The 18,064-nt window shown below is 37.1% G+C and overlaps 1 protein-coding gene across 3 annotated transcripts in view; it reads right to left on the bottom strand.

Moving 5' to 3' along the window:
* EPHA6 (EPH receptor A6) overlaps window positions 1-18,064 on the bottom strand; it is a 978,007-nt gene that overhangs the window by 716,713 nt on the left and 243,230 nt on the right. For 2 of the 3 annotated variants that reach the window (XM_019476566.2, XM_059720587.1), the window contains one exon: window positions 14,303-14,966. In XM_019476566.2, the coding sequence (XP_019332111.1) occupies window positions 14,303-14,966 (664 nt within the window). Of the gene's footprint in view, window positions 1-14,302; window positions 14,967-16,763; window positions 16,893-18,064 lie in introns of those variants that run through there. The other variant, XM_059720588.1, reaches the window with a different exon arrangement.

The following is an 18,064-nucleotide window of genomic DNA, read 5'->3' as shown; positions in this document are numbered from 1 at the left end:
ATTCACTGAAAGTTCATTTTTATTTTTGGAACAGGTACTAACTAAGTTTGAAACATGATTAACTAATAGGAAACCCCATTGAAATAAAAAAAAAAAACCCTTCAAAATATACTGAACTACATACTAAACAAATAGTTCAATAATTGCCTTTTACCAAATTTGAGAATAAAGGGCAAGGATTATTGAAATTGTTGCATCTGACTATAAGTAGAATATTTTTGTGCGAGTGCCAAGGACAAATAATTGTAATTTACCATGCATGGCTACTAACCAGTGTTAGTATCAAAATGTGAAGCTGTCCTACTGAGTCCTAAGCAAGAAAAATCAATTGGAACAATCCCTTCAGCAATTTGTCGCATGTTTATCAAAGATAGCTGGATTGATCAATGTCCAACAGCACACTGTAGTACCAAACCTGAGTGAAAAGCCCCACCAGCTCTCTGCTTCTTTATATCTAAATGTGAAGAGAGATTATATTGATAATTTCTACTTTGAAACTTAATTAACAATATGGATCTATTTCACCTAATTCTGTTTGATTACTAAACTGTGGAAATATATTTCACACAGCATTCTATACTTAGTTACATGCACTTTAGGTAAAGTAATATAGGAAAATCATTTTTTCTCAGCATGATTTCATATTCAGGTAATAGATTCTTTAATATGCACACTGTATTCAGAAGCTGTTATAAAACCAAGGTTTCATTCTTCACTCCCCTCCCCTATGAAATGGAGTAGAAAGCAGTTAATGAATGCTACAGTACCTGAATGCTTTCAGTTTAAGTGATGCATTATAATTCAGCCTGACCAGATTTTACTTTACCTTGCACTTTTACTGATGCACAGAGATTAAAAATAATTTAAAACATGCTTTTATTGTTGAAAAAAATGCCCTAATCCTGTATCAGCTTCCTTTCCAGCTTTTTTTTTTTTTTTTTTATCAAGGGCACTGCATTGCAATTTATATAGCTGAACAGGTCTGCAAGTGGCTAGAAATGTGCTATGTAGGTGAGCTGCCAGTTATGACAATTTAATATGGAAGAGAACAGGAAATTTTGAAAGAGCTGAGAATTTCTAGCTGTTAACAAAGGCAGTCATGAAACATATAAGCATATCCATGTATTCCACTGCCATCATTTTGTTTCAGGAAGAAGAAATTCATTTCAGTAACGAACTTTTAAAAAGATTCCCTCCATACTGGGACACTGAAGTGAAAAGGATGACATTGTATTTTAAAATTAGAAAAAATAAACAGGTAAGAGAAAGTCTATACAGCTTCCCACTATCCCACCATGTACGTATAATGTAAGTCAGGCACAGCAAATAAGTAATATTTATACAACCATAAAGGGGACTGAAATTGATCTCAATGTTTTTTTAAAAAGCATTATGTTAACTGAATGAAGCCATGAATCGTCAGACTAGTCCAAATCAAAAGTTCTACATTGTTAAACAAAAATATGTGGTTTGATGGATATTTAGTTTTTGAACATAGAAAAAAGTATTTAAGCCAAAAAGCAACTATTGCACCCATTTGTATCTACGTTATCTTTGCTCTTACTGAGGTATAGGAACTTTCCTTGGTCTAAAGAAGCAACATATTTTCTTTAACTAAGTAAAAATCAGTTTGTAGTCTGGTGGACAGATAAGCTATAAACTGTTTACCAGTAGGTAAAAAATTTTCCATATGCATAAAAAACAGACGCAGTAGAGGAATTAGTTCCATACTGGGTTGGATCAATGGTGTATTTTGTTCTGGACAGCAACAGAAATGGATACTGCAGAAGGAGATCAAAAGACCAGCATTCTGTCATACTCTTCCTGGCACCCATCACCATCGGCTTAAAAATGCCAGAGGATAGATACATTTTTCTTGGAATTCAAATGACCCCGTTAGTAATTCAGCTAAAATGCCTTTATGAAATTAAAAAAAACCTGATGGTAGTTACAGTTTCCTTAAATAAACAGTCTAAAATAGTATAGCAAAATACTAACTATACATTAGGTAGTGGTTTTACAATACAATATCTGACACCCACCCTGTATTTACTATTACAAGTATTTGCTCAGCATACCTATAACTGGCTAGTGAGGGAGAATCTAGATGTTCCATGCAAGCAAACAACTCACAATGGCGAAGAACCTCTCGCTTCCTTGCTTGCTCCATTTTATCCCCTTAAATTTCTCATTACCTGTTTTTTTAGTCTTTCCTGGTATGGCAGCTGCTTTACATCCTAGATCATCGTGGTTGCCCTTCTCTTTATCTTTTCTAACTTATAGCCTTTTTGAGATATGGAAATCAGAAATGCACATATAGGTTTCCCTTGCTTTATGCAGGTTCTGCACGTGCAAATTTGCTCTTATGCCATGACCCTTTTTATATAAAACATTTGTTATATGCAAGGTAAATTCACTCTTATGCAATCATTGTGGTGGAAGCCTGCAGTCAGCTGCTTTGTGTGGTGCATTGTGGGAGTGAACACACCAAAATATAGTCTCTTGTGTGGATCTGTGCTCCTCACTCGTCTGCTTCGTGCATTTCTATAGTTGCCATTCCCATTATCATAGTGTCCTGTGCTAGTATGTACTGTCTGCTGTTGGTGGGTACCAAAATTGTCTTGTAAAAGTGGTAGAAATGGGTCTAGGGGTCAGTACAGTCGAGGTCTTGGAAGGTATCCCTATTTGTTACATGGTAAAGTGGGTTTCTTTTATGCAAATTCATGTTATGCACTGTTTTCCAAGAACACATGTACAGCATAAAGCAAGGGAAAGCTGTAGTAATCAAATTTGGATTTGTATAGTGGTACAATAATATGTTTTGTTTTGTTTTCAATTCCATTCTTAATAATACCCAACATATCATTAACATTTTTGGTCACCAGTGCACATTGAATTGATGCTTTTAGAGCTAATTCCAATGGCTCCAAGGTTTCTTTCTGGAGTTGTAACAGCTACTTTAAAACCCAGCATCGTATTTGCATAGTTGAGGTTATTTTTCTCCCATGTGAATTACCTTGCACTTGTTGGTACTGAAGTTCATCTGCCACTTTTCGGCCCACTGCTTGCTGAGCTCTTTCCACAACTCCTTTCTATACAGCTCTTGCATTCATGAAAGAATCTTCCATCCAATCCTATGGCAACTCTTTTTTTTTTAAGCCTTTGGTAAAGCTTAAAACTTTTTGAACATCCAATTACAATACATCAAATAGCAGGATTTCCTTTTGCAAAAAGCATGCTGTCTCTTCTGCAGCATATCATATTGATCCAATGACTGCTGATTTTATTCTTTATAATAGATTTTATCAACTAGTCAGGGATGGAAGTGAGACTCACTAATCTCTGGTTTCCATTGTGGGTTCCAGATCTCTTTTTGAAGATGGGTGCTGTGCTGGCAAGTTCTCTGGTACAGAGGTCATTTGTCAATAGGTTACATACTATGCTGCAACTTTCCATCTGAGTCCACATTTGAGTATGAAATAATACTTTGCATAAACAAGCATTTAAAAAATGAGTATAAACCAAATAGTATGAACATAAAAGTCTCAGTACTGATGCCTGATATGCCCTAAGAGCTCCTAATCAGAATTCTGATTTACTGCATATCTGCTTGTCTTCATAATCTATACAGTATTTGAATTAAAATCAAATCCAATTTTGTGCACCTTGCCAAGAATTGTCTGTAATTACCCATATCCAAAAGCTTTGACAACATCAATAACTGTCCACATAATGTATAATTCCTGTGCTTTTTCCTCCATTTATGTTGCTAAAATGCATTAAAATGCAGTCTTTTTGAAGAAATGACAGTGAAAAGATGGAATTAATTGGAAGGAATGTCACTTTGCCCAGTGTTTAGGGGTCTCTATGAAGTATTGATATTATGCCATTCTACATACGACAGACTATTTTTAGTACAAAATACACGTTACAGATAATTACGAAGCTTTCCTTGTACCCATGTTGACAGGAAGTGAAATCTAAAGTTCTTAGCTATAGCTATATATTATATATTTAGTTAAGTCACATAAAGTAAGCCAACTTCCCGGTAGTAGTAAAAAATGCATCTGTTCTTCAAGCAACCTGCACTAACATTTAGTAATTTAAGGTAATTTCCAAGTAAGTATTAAAAATCATTTGATTTCTTAGTTTTACCAAAAAAACAGAGTGTAGCTATTCAAGATTAAAGAATTATGCACTAAATCACAGTTATTAAGTATTAGCAATTTGAGAGTCCTAAGTATTCATTTGAGGCTAAGTATTAACAGTCAGGTTTCTTGAGAAGAGATCTGCATACAGGAAGATGTGGCACAGCAGCAGAAAGACTCCACTGCAAGTAATGTAGCAACCTGGCTGCAATTGCACCAGCAGCTACTGTACCTCTCCTATTCAATAACAGAGGAGGAATAGTTAATGAAGCAATGCAGTCATTTATTCAGTTGTCCCTCCTGCACTTGAAAAATTGTGCTCACTATTTAATAGTGTAATCTATTCACTTCTGCACTAGAAAAATTGTGCTCAACTTGTAACAAGATACAGTCCTTACATGGGTTTCTCCAACATGGCAGGGGGTCGGACTTGATCTGCTCAGGTCCCTTCCGACCCTACCAACTATGAAACATCCTAATTCCCCATTATGTGCAATGGAGTATATAGCTTCAGTACAAGGAGTTGGCTACTTTGGGAATAGGGGAACAGGAAAACATTTCTGCATACATACATACAAACACACCCCTACAACTTCACACTTTTGTACTCGAAGCTTTCATTTACCATTTTTGCACAGTAGTTTGTATGCAAAATCTTTCCTTATTCCCCACTACATACTTTCCTACATTCTATGTGAGGCATAAAAGTGAGCTGTCTTACATGAAGTAAATAACCACTAAGGCTAGGGACAGAAATTACACATAAAATGGTATAAGTTATTGGAAACTGGTTCAAATCTATAACACAACAGTGCACATAAAGCTTTTTCAAAGTGGCTGAAACCAGCTTAAGATAAACCTGGATAGATGTGGTATCAGACTTCATTGATTTTGGTTATATCAGTTTAATGAACTTCTGTCCCAGATGCCCTCCAGCTTCAAATTAATTCATAGTCTCCCAGCATCCCAGGATGCTTTGCAATCCCCCTGCAACCTCCCCCCTGCCCCTTGCTCAGTAGGCAGGCTAGCCCTGGCCCAAGATGTCTACTCCAGCCAAGCAGGAAGACATGCTCTAGCACTCCTTGGCTTCTGGCCTGGGCCACTGCAGGCACGTGGCTGCATTTCCAGAATGAAAAGTGTATGTCTGTTCACTTATCAGTTCAATCTATGCAGCTTCGACTAACCTGTGAAGACTAAATTAATTCAGCCTCAGGCTTTTTGACTGTCTTTACTTAGCCTAGCAGAAATGTGAGAAGACATAGTTTCTTTTTTGGATACAAGAGCACATTCTGTTCTGTTGTCAGCACATTTTACTTCCCTTATGTCAGCAGACAGATAAGTAAAGCAGGATTACATCACAGAATTTTGTTTTGTTTAATATCTTGGCATTAAGCAGGTTGAAAGCTGCCATATCATAACCCACTAGGTTTTGAAAGAGAGTGTCTAATAGGAAAGATATGATTTCTTGTTTAATATACCTTCAGAGTTTAAATAATTTCTAAATAAATCACAAGAAATAATGACCAATAAAAGACTACCAGGATGCAACTCCTGCTGCTCTAACATACATACAACATAAAGTTGTTTGCTTTATTGCAAAATTTCAGTAAACTCTCTACATTACTATTTGACATATACTGTTTAACTAACCCTACTTAGAATTGTTTAAGCTCCACTTCTTCCAGTTAACATCACTGGAATGTCTTAACTTATCTGAATTTAGTATATCAATCAATGCTCCTTAGCTCACCTTTGAACACATTTTTTTCCAACTGCTATAGAATATTAATTACTTTGTTCTTCTAAGTATATTCCTTAAGAACAAACAATGTTAAAAAAAAATTGCTGCATGCATTTTGATTGGCTGAGAGCCTCAATTGCTAATAGAGGTATAAACAGTAACTTGCTAAATATAATTTAAATGAACTCCATAAATACTTATATCAATAAGTTCAATTAAATTTCACCAAACTACTAAAGAACCAGCCTTTAGCTAACAATCATACAGCTACTGATTTATGTTTCCCATCAGATAATCTGCTGATAATGTTCCCTCCCTCCCCACAACAACTCCAAATTGGAATCAATACCATCATGTTTGGTCTCCATCAACAGCTAATGACAACTATGTTCGACATTCATATCCTTGTACATAGCATGTTGTTCAATAGATGTTTTACACATAATCAATGAATTTTCAATTATTATTGAAACTATAAACTGGTTGATTAGCTGTCAGTCAGTCTTGTGTTAGCTTTCCACCCAGACAAGAGCTAAATGCATTTCAAAACCATATGAAATACATATCAACTAGGTCACCTAAAGTTGTCAGAGATATAAATATCTGGGGGAGGAAATCATATGCAAAAGGTATGAATAGTTTTGCCCTTGAATAGGATAAACAATAAGATGGGGAGATAACGGTAAGAATATAAGAGAACTCTTTTGAGGAAAGGAGAAACCAAGATACTTAGAGCCCAGCAGCAGGAAAGGACCCCAGCTAGGGAGACTGGTAAACTGTCTGGGAAAAACTGGCAGGATTACTAGCTGCTGGGAACACAAAGAGAACACCAGGAGCTGCTTCAGGTTATAAAGTAACAACTGAGAGGCAAATGCATTGCTGGGATAAAGTTGGTCAAAAAAAATATCACCCACAAAAATCCTTACTTCACATAATTTCCTGGACCATCACAACACTACCAAACTAACAGCTGACGTATTTTTGTTTTGTATTTCTGTCTCCGAACCTAACAAACCTTTGGCTTATAGTTTTCCTGTTTCATTTCATGAACCACTTTGAGCTTCTTTTCCTATAGTTTGCCTAGTGATAAGCAATTTTAGGGTGGCTGACAGCAACAGGTATTCTGTTCTTCCAGGGAATGAAGGGAGACAGACCGTGGCGTCCATTCCAGCATCCACATGCCTCCACTCTTGGAATGAAATCAGCTTCCTTAACATCACACATCCCAATTTTTGGTGATTATTTTTTGTGGAAAATATAAAAGTAAATATGGTAGTTTACATACGGTACTAAGGTATTTCAATGTAGCCATTTTTAATCTCTTAGTTTTTCACTGAATATCCCCTTCTTGCTTTATTTTCATGAAAAGTGAATAGGATTATCTAAATGCTCTTCTCTATACTATTAGCTATTCTAGATATTTCTGTCATATCCTCTTCTTTTTTCTTTTGTTGGTCATTGGAAGTCAACATGGCTTATGTCCAGCCATCCAAGTTTACATCCTTCTACAAACTGCAACTGGTAATTAACTATTTGTTCCTAGTAGTTATGTGTAAAGTGTAAATCTCAAAATGGTATAGGTTAAATTCAGCATTTAGGGAAAATTTGCATTTTCTGTTCAAAGGAAACCCAGAAAATCTTTGGATGGACATTGGAACTCACAACTGACATGTATTGACAAAGTTGTCCTATGCAGCAGCTGCCCACTCAGTGTTATGACCAGTTGTGACCTCCAGTAGTTTTTTCCAAATCATCAGAAGTAAATCTATTCAGAAATGTTTAATGAACCCCAAAATATGGACAAGGGTGATCATATATCCCGTTGTTACTTGAAAAAGTACACATTGAATTTCAGTTCAATACATCAGAGATGGACAAGTGATCTACAAATTTAATTCAGAGAAGACTGCAATATCAAAATGCCTGTCACTAAAAATCCAAAATGTGTATATGACCTGAGAGCAATCCTGTACCAGTTGAAGACAACAGCAAAAGTCTCATTGACTGCAAATGAGAACAGGATATGACCTTAACTCAGTAAAAAGAAAACTATTTCAGCAACATTTCTCCTACATATTCCAGCAACAGCATCCACATTTTCAATTTCAAATTTAATAAATATGGATATTCATAAGTGGACTGTCAACTCCACTGCTCAGAAGTACATTCACTCTAAATTGGCTCTGGTGGAAAAAAATGTCATTGGATTGTGACTACTGACAAAATTACTGACAGATGAACAAGTCCATGTAAAATTTCCAGATCTGAATCTAGCTACATTCACTTGAATCTATAACGTTTGGTTAGGCTGTTCCTAATAACTTTCCCAAATGTACTATGAAATTGACATAAATTTTAACTTCCACTGCAGTCCACAGGATTTTGATGAGCAATAAGGCTGACCAGAGGCTTATTCATTAATACTATGTGCATCTTCTTGCAGATTTCCAGCCTGTCATGGTGATGGTGGCAGCATTTCTGCAGAAATACTCCATGAGTGAATGTCTGGTAGTTACAAGATGGTCTGTAAAAGGCTTATTACTCATCACCCACACACGAGTGTGGGACATTGCTCAACCCTTGCCTATGTGTACACAAAAATCCAGTACGGAAAAATTAATGGAGACATAATGTATTAACATCATCTCTTCCCAAATTGCCTTTGCTGCCTAGTGGACAGTTCAACAGTGAGAACACTAATTACTTTGAGAAGTGTGACATTCACTATATTTATGACAGGAGAAAAAAGGCAATAATCACCTCCAGTTTGGGTGAGGTAACCAATTAAAATTGCCTTATCTGTCTTCTTCCGTAGACTCACTGTGTCACTGAGTACCCTACCAGTGGAATCAACAGTACTGCATCAAATATTTTAAAAGCTAAGAATATTGTATACAATATGATGAGGTGCAACTTTGAAAATGTTAAAGATGTTGCTTGGGAACGAAAAGAAAATTATTTTGGCAGGATCTGAAATTAGTAAGGATCATATGCCTTCAAGGGTCATTTTGAGCACAGGAAAAAGAAACTGGTTTAATTTTGGGCTTACTTTGAGACAGCAGATTACAGAATAAATGGGAAGTTTCAAATATTGTGTTCATTTCTTATCACACAATAATAATTAAGTCTTAATTTGTATGGCAAGCTCAAAAGGTTGCTGTTGGGGAAGAAAAAAACAAAAAAAACAAAAAACACACACACCCCAACTAGCAGTGCCCCAAACAGACTGTGTCTCAGGATTTTAGGGGGACTCTATACCAAACCAGGTTGTGACTAATTCAGTTGACAATGAAAAGTATTCACATAAAAAAACCCAAAACTATAGTCACAACTGGCATAAAACCAGATTTCTACTGGCAGGCTTAGGAAGTATAGAAATGCAGCTACCCAATGCTGGAGGCAATTCCAGGGGAGAGGGGTGCAGTTGCACCCCACTATGATTCCTGTTCCACCTAAACTTTAAAACCAATTGCCTGTGGGGAGGGCAAAAAGACCAGGGGAAAGGTATTCACAGCCAATGCCCAAGGAGTCAGTTATCTTCCTGACTTCCTGGCTCTTTTCATTATAACATACCTGATTCCTGCTAACCTCAGGGGCTAATGACCCTTTCTCCTTTTTAACTGTCTTGATGTTCTATTTATCAAGCTACCTTTCTTCTACCATTTTTGTTTCTGTTAGCCGTTCCTGGTAATCTCTCTCTCCCCCATTTCACAGCCCTGCAGACTGTTTTTAGTCCTAGCCAAAAACCTTAACTCAGGTTTGGTAACATTAATTTAGATGAACATTAACTCAGGTGTGGAAATGATTGACAGTGAAAATGTTAGATGCATTGTCAAGATGCCCAAGGGGGCTAGATTTCATTTTATAAACCTGAACAACAGATGCACATATAACTATAATTACTACTGGACTAATAAAACAATGTCTTATTACTGTTTTTACCTAACTGATATTTAAACTTTATATATAATCTAGCAAATTAGTGCACATTCCAATAGTTATATTATATTCATGTTTGTTTTGATCTTAAATATTTAATAATATAGCCATAGACCCTAGCATATTAGTAAATATTCTAGTTTGTTGGTTATTTTACCTAGAGAAAAAAAGTGTGTGCTGTGATATATGTGGTAATGTACCACACCATCTGCACCCCCTTTTTCAGATCCTTCCATGACCCTTACAATGGGTTTCCAACATCAGCATGTAAACAGACAGATGGGAGAATATGGGTCAGTACACATGCAATTTAACGTTTACTATTCATTTTTTAAAATATCTGGTCGGTATGAAACTGTTGCTTCTAAGGGCTAGAACCTGGAACCATTCTTTAAGATAACATTTACACACTGAAACAAAAAACACTCATGTATTACAAGAAATACAAAGTTAGCCAGAGCAACATCAACCTTAAAAATACACTGCAAATAGACAACATGAGCAGAAATAAGCACCTTTGAAAATAATTCAGAACAAGCTAAAAAGAAGAATTTACTGAGACAAGTTATTTTACAATATGACCTGTTTAAACATTTAACGATCACTCTCTGGGCAATTAATAAAAATACTCTAACAAACGTACCATAGGTTTTCTTATAGGCTTCCAGTTGGGAGATACTTATTCAGCAGCAGACTTCATCCTCTTAATGAATGAAGAGCTGTGATCATCATACAACGGGAAGGTTCATAATAGGGATGGCAAGCCAGTCAATTGACCAGTCAAATATTCCACAAAACTAAGAATACCCTCTCTCAGGAACAGGCACACCTTGCCCTTCCTGAGCTTTCCCAACCTCCTTTCCATTCCCACCATTAAGCCCTGTGAGGCTACAGGAGCTGTGCTGAGAGAAGAACCAAAACCAGCATCATAGAAAAACTTCTCCTACTGGTCACCTGCTGTAAGTGCAGGCATCTCTAAAAGCAAACAGAAAGCGGTTGAAAGGGTTGGCCTGCTGCCTACTTAGCATACCTCCATTTTAGTAGCTATACAAAGGTAAAAAGTCACAGTTTTAGGTGTGTTTCATTTCTTTCTTCTTTTTTTCCTTTACATTTTGTAACCTTTCAGGCAGACCCTGACCTGGGTTTTGGGACAAAAGCCAAGGTAAAGAACTGTTCAGTCTTGAATATCATTGACATTTACTCTTACTTAACACTGATTGTAATTAAAATAATTACACTGTTTTAGAATTGAATTTGATGTTTCATAATAACAGTTAAATAGACTTTTTTTGTAATTAACATATAATTAGACTAAAGATAAAAGACTCTCTTCACTGTTCTAATTAATAAACCTTTACAATAGTTGACCGTTATCTGACAATATTTGACCAGTCAATTGACCAAGTGTTTTTTGACCAGTAAAAGAACTCTTTTTAGATTTAGGGTTCAGAGCATTTGCTTAGAGATCTACAGCATAACTTATAAGTAGTAAAATTACTAGGGCTGGGATGACAGGCTCCAATTTAGAGGGAGCATAAGATTGGCAGCTTTTACTGCGAGCCTAACCCCCACTTCTGACACTACTATATAGGGTATAACATCTGCTTGCTATGTCTCTGCTCATAGGAGGGACATAAATTGACAAATGATGAATGCTTTTTGTTAGTTCCAAATGATTAATACCTAACCCCATTAGAGATAAAATGAAATCCCATGTGGAAAAAATACCTTGATATAGCCATTTCCACCCATAATGTTGCCAAAATGGTACTCTGTTGATGATAAATGGTGTCATCCAGAAAACAGTGGAGAGAGTCAGCTCCATTTTCTGATAGTAACACATGGATAATATTTTTCATGCACCATTGCTTATGTTTGTGGTCTACATACTATTTTTTCTATCTAAAGTTTCTGTACTGCTACCTATCACAGAATTGAGTACCAGCTACATAAAATATTCTGGGCTAGGCAAAGCCATTGTACAAACTATGAACAAGTTACAAACTCCTTGGTTCTTCTCTGTCCTCAGTACAGACCTGATTTCATGTGAGGACAAGTGGTTCTACATGATGCTTCATTTTACAAACCACTACCAAAGAAAAGAGCTACAATGTTCACAAATTACTGTTAAGCTATTAGAGAAAGAAGACAGCCTTAACAAAAGACACTCTTGTAGTATCTGACTACCTCTGAAGCTGACTACCATGTTAACTTTCAGGATAGTCTGTGTATGAATAAATAGATTCATAGATGTTAGGGTCGGAAGGGACCTCAATAGATCATCAAGTCCGACCCCCTGCATAAGCAGGAAAGAGTGCTGGGTCTAGATGACCCCAGCTAGATACTCGTCTAACCTCCTCTTGAAGACCCCCAGGGTAGGGGAGAGCATCACCTCCCTTGGGAGCCCGTTCCAGACCTTGGCCACTCAAACTGTGAAGAAGTTCTTCCTTATGTCCAGTCTAAATCTGCTCTCTACTAGCTTGTGGCCATTGTTTCTTGTAACCCTCGGGGGCGCCTTGGTGAATAAATCCTCACCAATTCCCTTCTGTGCCCCCATGATGAACTTATAGGCAGCCACAAGGTCACCTCTCAACCTTCTCTTGCGGAGGCTGAAAAGGTCCAGTTTCTCTAGTCTCTCCTCGTAGGGCTTGGTCTGCAGGCCCTTGACCATACGAGTTGCCCTTCGCTGCACCCTCTTCAGGTTATCCGCATCCTTCTTGAAGTGTGGCGCCCAGAATTGCACGCAGTACTCCAACTGCGGTCTGACCAGTGCCCTATAGAGGGGAAGTATCACCTCCCTGGACCTATTTGTCATGCATCTGCTGATGCACGATAAAGTGCCATTGGCTTTTCTGATGGCTTCGTCACACTGCCGGCTCATGTTCATCTTGGAGTCCACTAGGACTCCAAGATCCCTTTCCACCTCTGTGCCACCCAGCAGGTCATTCCCTAGGCTGTAGGTGTGCTGGACATTTTTCCTCCCTAGGTGCAGCACTTTGCATTTCTCCTTGTTGAACTGCATCCTGTTGTTTTCTGCCCACTTGTCCAGCCTATCCAGGTCTGCCTGCAGCTGTTCCCTGCCCTCCGGCGTGTCCACTTCTCCCCATAGCTTTGTGTCATCTGCAAACTTGGACAGAGTACATTTCACTCCCACGTCCAAGTCGCTGATGAAGACAAATGCTTGATTTCACTAGCGAAAATAAATGGCACTTCTAGAGTCTGGATGAAATTTCTGTATTGCAGGCACAGAGTCTACAGATATGAGGGAAATTGCACAGGAAAAAATTAGCCAGAAAGACCTAATTGATAGACACTAATACTGTTCAGGTTGTCTTGTGTGTCTTGTGGTAGATGGATGGGCAACCATCATTGCTATGAACCTTCCTGTTGACAAAAATGACAGCTCAGTATCGTGAGCGCTGTAAGATTCATTGCTTACAGTTGACGTCTCTGACAGATACTGAGATCAATCTGTCAGCCCATGCACAAGGCTAAAATGCACCAGGATGACATGAACACATTTTTGAGTTTTAGGAAGGGTATGTCACTACTCCACATAAATTCAAAGCCTTACCAAAGATTAGTACCAAGATTACAAGAATCTCATCTGCTTACCTATTTGCTCAGGTACCAAACAATATTAAAGCTGAGGTTCTAGCTGATTAAGTTCAGTCATAGTTAAATTCCAGTGATGTGACCTCTTTGATGAGTCCAATGCAAATAATATTACCATAGCATGGGATGAAGTGAGCTTTTACTCATGAAAGATTATGCACCTTTGATTCAATTAGTTTAAGTTACATCTCTACCTGCTTCTAAATAACACTAAATTATCTCAATAAAACATAATTTTTTTGCTCCTGCGTCTGTGTTCACAGTTCTACCTCTGAATATCAGATATAAGCAAGAAATGAAGTAATCTTCAAAGAGTTGCTAAGATATCATTCATCATCTTTCCTACTCTAGCAAAGCTCTATATTATACCTGTCCCATATATAGCAAGCATACAGTCTATTAAATAGTGCTGGGACAGATACGTTAATAGAGGAGACCACATCAACACAGCACACGTAGTGAAGGAGCTGCTTTGCTGTAGTACCTTCCAAAAGTTCAGCAGCTAACTACACTGCACTTTTCAAAGCCCAAATAGGTAACTGATATTTGTTCCTTAAACAAACTGATTTAGTGTGAAATTGCATACCTGATTTATTGTGAAACACCAGTACTGAATATATGGCATAATTTAATAACATTACACCACAATAAGGGGAATTCTATATTCTGCATGGATGGAGCTGATTAAGGTGGTGTTTCTTAGAACTATTTTTTTCTTCAAAACCAATGGCATCATAACTTAAAACATATGTTTTGTTCATTTCCTTGAAAATTTGTAGGCTGTATTCTCCACAGACAAATAAATTACTTGTAATGTAGGTAATTTGACATTTTTTTCCTCTTAATTCTGTTATCTTACCATGGCAGGAACCATCAACTTCCTCATATCCTACACTGCAGATACATCGTCCAAGAGGCACAAGCCAATCCCCATCTGCTCCACAGTAGAGTTTTGGAGTATCCCGTTCTTCAGCGCTCTTCACACAGGAACCCCGTACTTCCACCAAAGAGGAAGAATCAACCCTTGGAATAGTATCAGGAAACATAGCCAAGTTACGAACTGTGAAAGGACACTTTTTGTAATAAACTCGGACTGAGACCAGAGCAATGCATGCTCCAATGTCCTGAAAAGCAAGGTAAAATCCTTTCTTGTTTATTGGCCCAACCTCACGAACTTCTGTGTTGAGTTTCAGGATACGGTCACCCAAGTCCATCTGGGTAAAACTCTCATCAGCTGCAATAGTATCAATTTTTGTGTACTGGCTTGGCTTGAATTTCACTCCATGGGACTCATCTGACTCCATGTAGTAGAGGTTAAAAGTTTCCTTGCAAGTTCCCAATACCCATGGAATGCTGTTGCAGTCCCTCAAGGTAAACTTCATTTCGACATAAATTTTCTGTGCTGCATCACGGGAAATCCAGTTTGTACGAAGCCAGTTGTTTTGGTTTGGTTCCATTACATTACATACCTGGTAAGTGTGAATTGGACGGTTGTGCTCATCCATTTCAGTAATTGCATCCCACTGAAAAGAAAATAATTTTTTTTTGAAAAAAAACAGGAATCACACATTAACATATTTACAATCTTAATAGAGAGTTGGGAGATTTCTTTTACTTGAAAGTCAGAGCAGAAATGTTACTAAATTATTAGTAAGATTACTATGGAAGAATCAAATAGTTTGTAAGTGCCATGTTGATAAAGAATAGAAATCTGAAAACTGTATCAGTGAAACTATGTCTAATGGACAGTGGATGAAACTGTATGTCTCAAAAACACACTCTGTATATTCATATAAACTTACTTTTCTCTGCATAAACCCACCCCCCTCAGACGTTCAGTAATTTTTTTTTATATTCTTTGAAAATCCTCATCACAAGGCTACTAAAACTATAGTCAGTATTCATATGTGGTACTGATGAAAGATTAGCACTTTCCATATATTTAATTTGTAAGAGGTCTATATATATTGTAGAATACATGATCAGTGATAAAGACTGCTCTTGGATAATATGACCATTAGCATTTTCATGTAGGGCCTGTTCCAAAACGTATGTTTACGCAGTTTAATAAGAACTCATGCCATTTAACTTCTGGTTAAAATAACATCTCAGAGAGAGCACAATATTAGAGGTGGGACCAGGTTACAGATATGATTATTATTTTCAACCTTCTCATGACATTTGGAAGTTGGGGAGGAGTCTTCTTTTCCAGTTGAGATTCTCTGTGCAAAGAATGCCACTATATTAATCTATTGAACTTTCTGATTAAAATTTAGATTATGCAACAATGCTAACAACAAAAGATTTAAAACCCATCCATGAAAGGTTTCTAAACTGCTTAAATTATTACAGAATCTACTGATTTAAGGAAATACTGATTTCCCAAAGCAGATTCATAAAGTGAATTATTTTACATCAAACCACTCATATTAAAAGAGGGACTTAGCATGTGGATATTTCTGTGCATCTCCCATAACTACAGCTACAGCACAAAGTTGTATAGCCTTTTAGATGTGCAATTTTAGAGATATACTGATATACTAGTGATGGGAACATCTGTTTATAAATGTTACTCAAAATGCCAGGGTTCTTGTGTTTAATGTTCTACAGCACTACAATTTCTATTGTTTATCATTTTTGCAATGGATACAGTTTTGAACATGAAATTAATAAAAGTTATTTGCATGCAAATGTGTTAATATGACCGTCCAGAAATTGAAAATGAAAAGTTTAAAACAATTAGGACTGGAAGACTTCATACTGTATTTTGTCTCTCATCAGCATTTTTTAACTTTGTAATAACTTTGCTTAAATTATATAGATGACATTTTATGTTGTCATATTAGTTACATGATAAACGCTAAAGTCGAAATGTGCATTAAAATTAGAATCAATATGTAATTACAGATGTAATGAAGGAATAAGAACCTTACAGTCATTAAAGCAGCATCATTCAAATATGAATTCATTCTGCTAGCACACACCAAAAACAGACTGCTTATTTCAACACATGAAAGTTCAACTTCTTCCAATCTAGGTACCTATAGTTAAGCTCATAAATAAAATGCTTTGTTTTCATGCAGGTGCTGAACATACAAAATTCCTAATTATTTCAGTACTCTTAGAAAAGTATACAGGTTTCCTTCACTTTATGCAGGTTCTGTACATGTGAATTCACTCTTTTGCGATGACCTTTTTTATACAAAAAATTTGTTATATGTGAGGTAAATTCACTCTTACGCGATTGGTGTGGTGGAAGTCCACAGTCAGCTGCTTTCTGTGGTACATTGTGGAAATGATGCACAGCAAAATATAGTCACCTGTGTGGATCTGTGCTTCTCACTCATTGTCTACAATATGAGTTTCTGTAGTTGCCATCCCCATTATGGTAACATTCATCATCACCCTGTGCTTGTGTGTACACTGTCTGCTGTTGGTGAGTATCAAAATTGTCCTGTAAAAGTGATAGAAATGGGTCTGGGGGTCAGTACAGTCAAGGTCTTGGAACATATCCCTATATGTTACATTGTAAAGTGGGTTTCCTTTATACAAATTCAAGTTATGCAGTTTTCCAGGAATACGTGTACAGTATAAAGCAAGGGAAACCTGTATTTTGCTTAGCAGCTTCTATGTTGCAAAAATCCAGACTCAGTCCAGTTTATAGCCCATTCACCATTTATGAAGAAAAGGGCTTTTCTAATATGCCACTAAGCTATCATTCCCTAATGGTGAGGAAAAAAAGAATGCATCTAATGCACTCTTTTGCTATGGGGGTCAGGTAATAGAATCACTTAGGAGTCAAGCCTATCTTGCAGTTGGTGGAGCAGAGGATACACCCACTTGGTGGAATCTGAAAGAAGCTGAGCACTTAGTTTTAGGCACGTGCACGTGCACGTGTAGCATGAACTGAACTAATGTAGCTGATGTTAAAATAGAGTGCAATAATAGTGAAGTATAACCATGTTAGTCTTGTCCTGTAAGCAACTTGAAAACTTCATTTTGTATCCTTCTGCTTGACATAGGTGAACGAACTCTGCATAGCCTTTATGTATGTGTGCGTGTAAAAGAGTGAATGGTAAGAGAATGGCATAGAGATGGGGAAAAGAAGATTTAACTATTTATGTAAGCAACAAGGCACCAAATGTAAGTTACCAGTCAGTAAACTAATTAATGGATGGCTGAAGAATCCCTTTTAGGCCTAAGGCACAAAGAAGATAAGGAGAAGGAATGCACCCATCCTGCCAGACAAGCAGCAAAAACTCTCCAAGGCTAAGATAAGCTGAAGACAAAAGAAGAATAACTGCAAAAACAGAAGCTGGGGATGGAAAAACCCCAAAGCACTGAAACAAAGGATGTTAATCTGTATAAAAGAACATTTGAAAATGCCAAGTTGGGTGAGTCTCTTTCTCTACTGCTGTTTCATCGGAGCACAGATGCATCTGTTCACCCTGCTCCAGCTGTTATTTTAAAATCTGCTATCTTCAGATCATCATCATCTACTCAATAAGCCTGGGTTGGCCACCCTGGGCTGATATTGAATAACTATTGCTGGTAACTACTGGTGTATGTATGGATGAAATGGTTGTTTTGTGTATGTGTATGCCTGCGTGTAATGATGTGT

Source organism: Alligator mississippiensis, chromosome 1 (assembly GCF_030867095.1).
Source record: "Alligator mississippiensis isolate rAllMis1 chromosome 1, rAllMis1, whole genome shotgun sequence".
NCBI lineage: Eukaryota > Metazoa > Chordata > Crocodylia > Alligatoridae > Alligator > Alligator mississippiensis.
The sequence above is the reverse complement of the archived record's forward strand: the minus strand, read 5'-3'. Positions and strand labels throughout refer to the sequence as shown.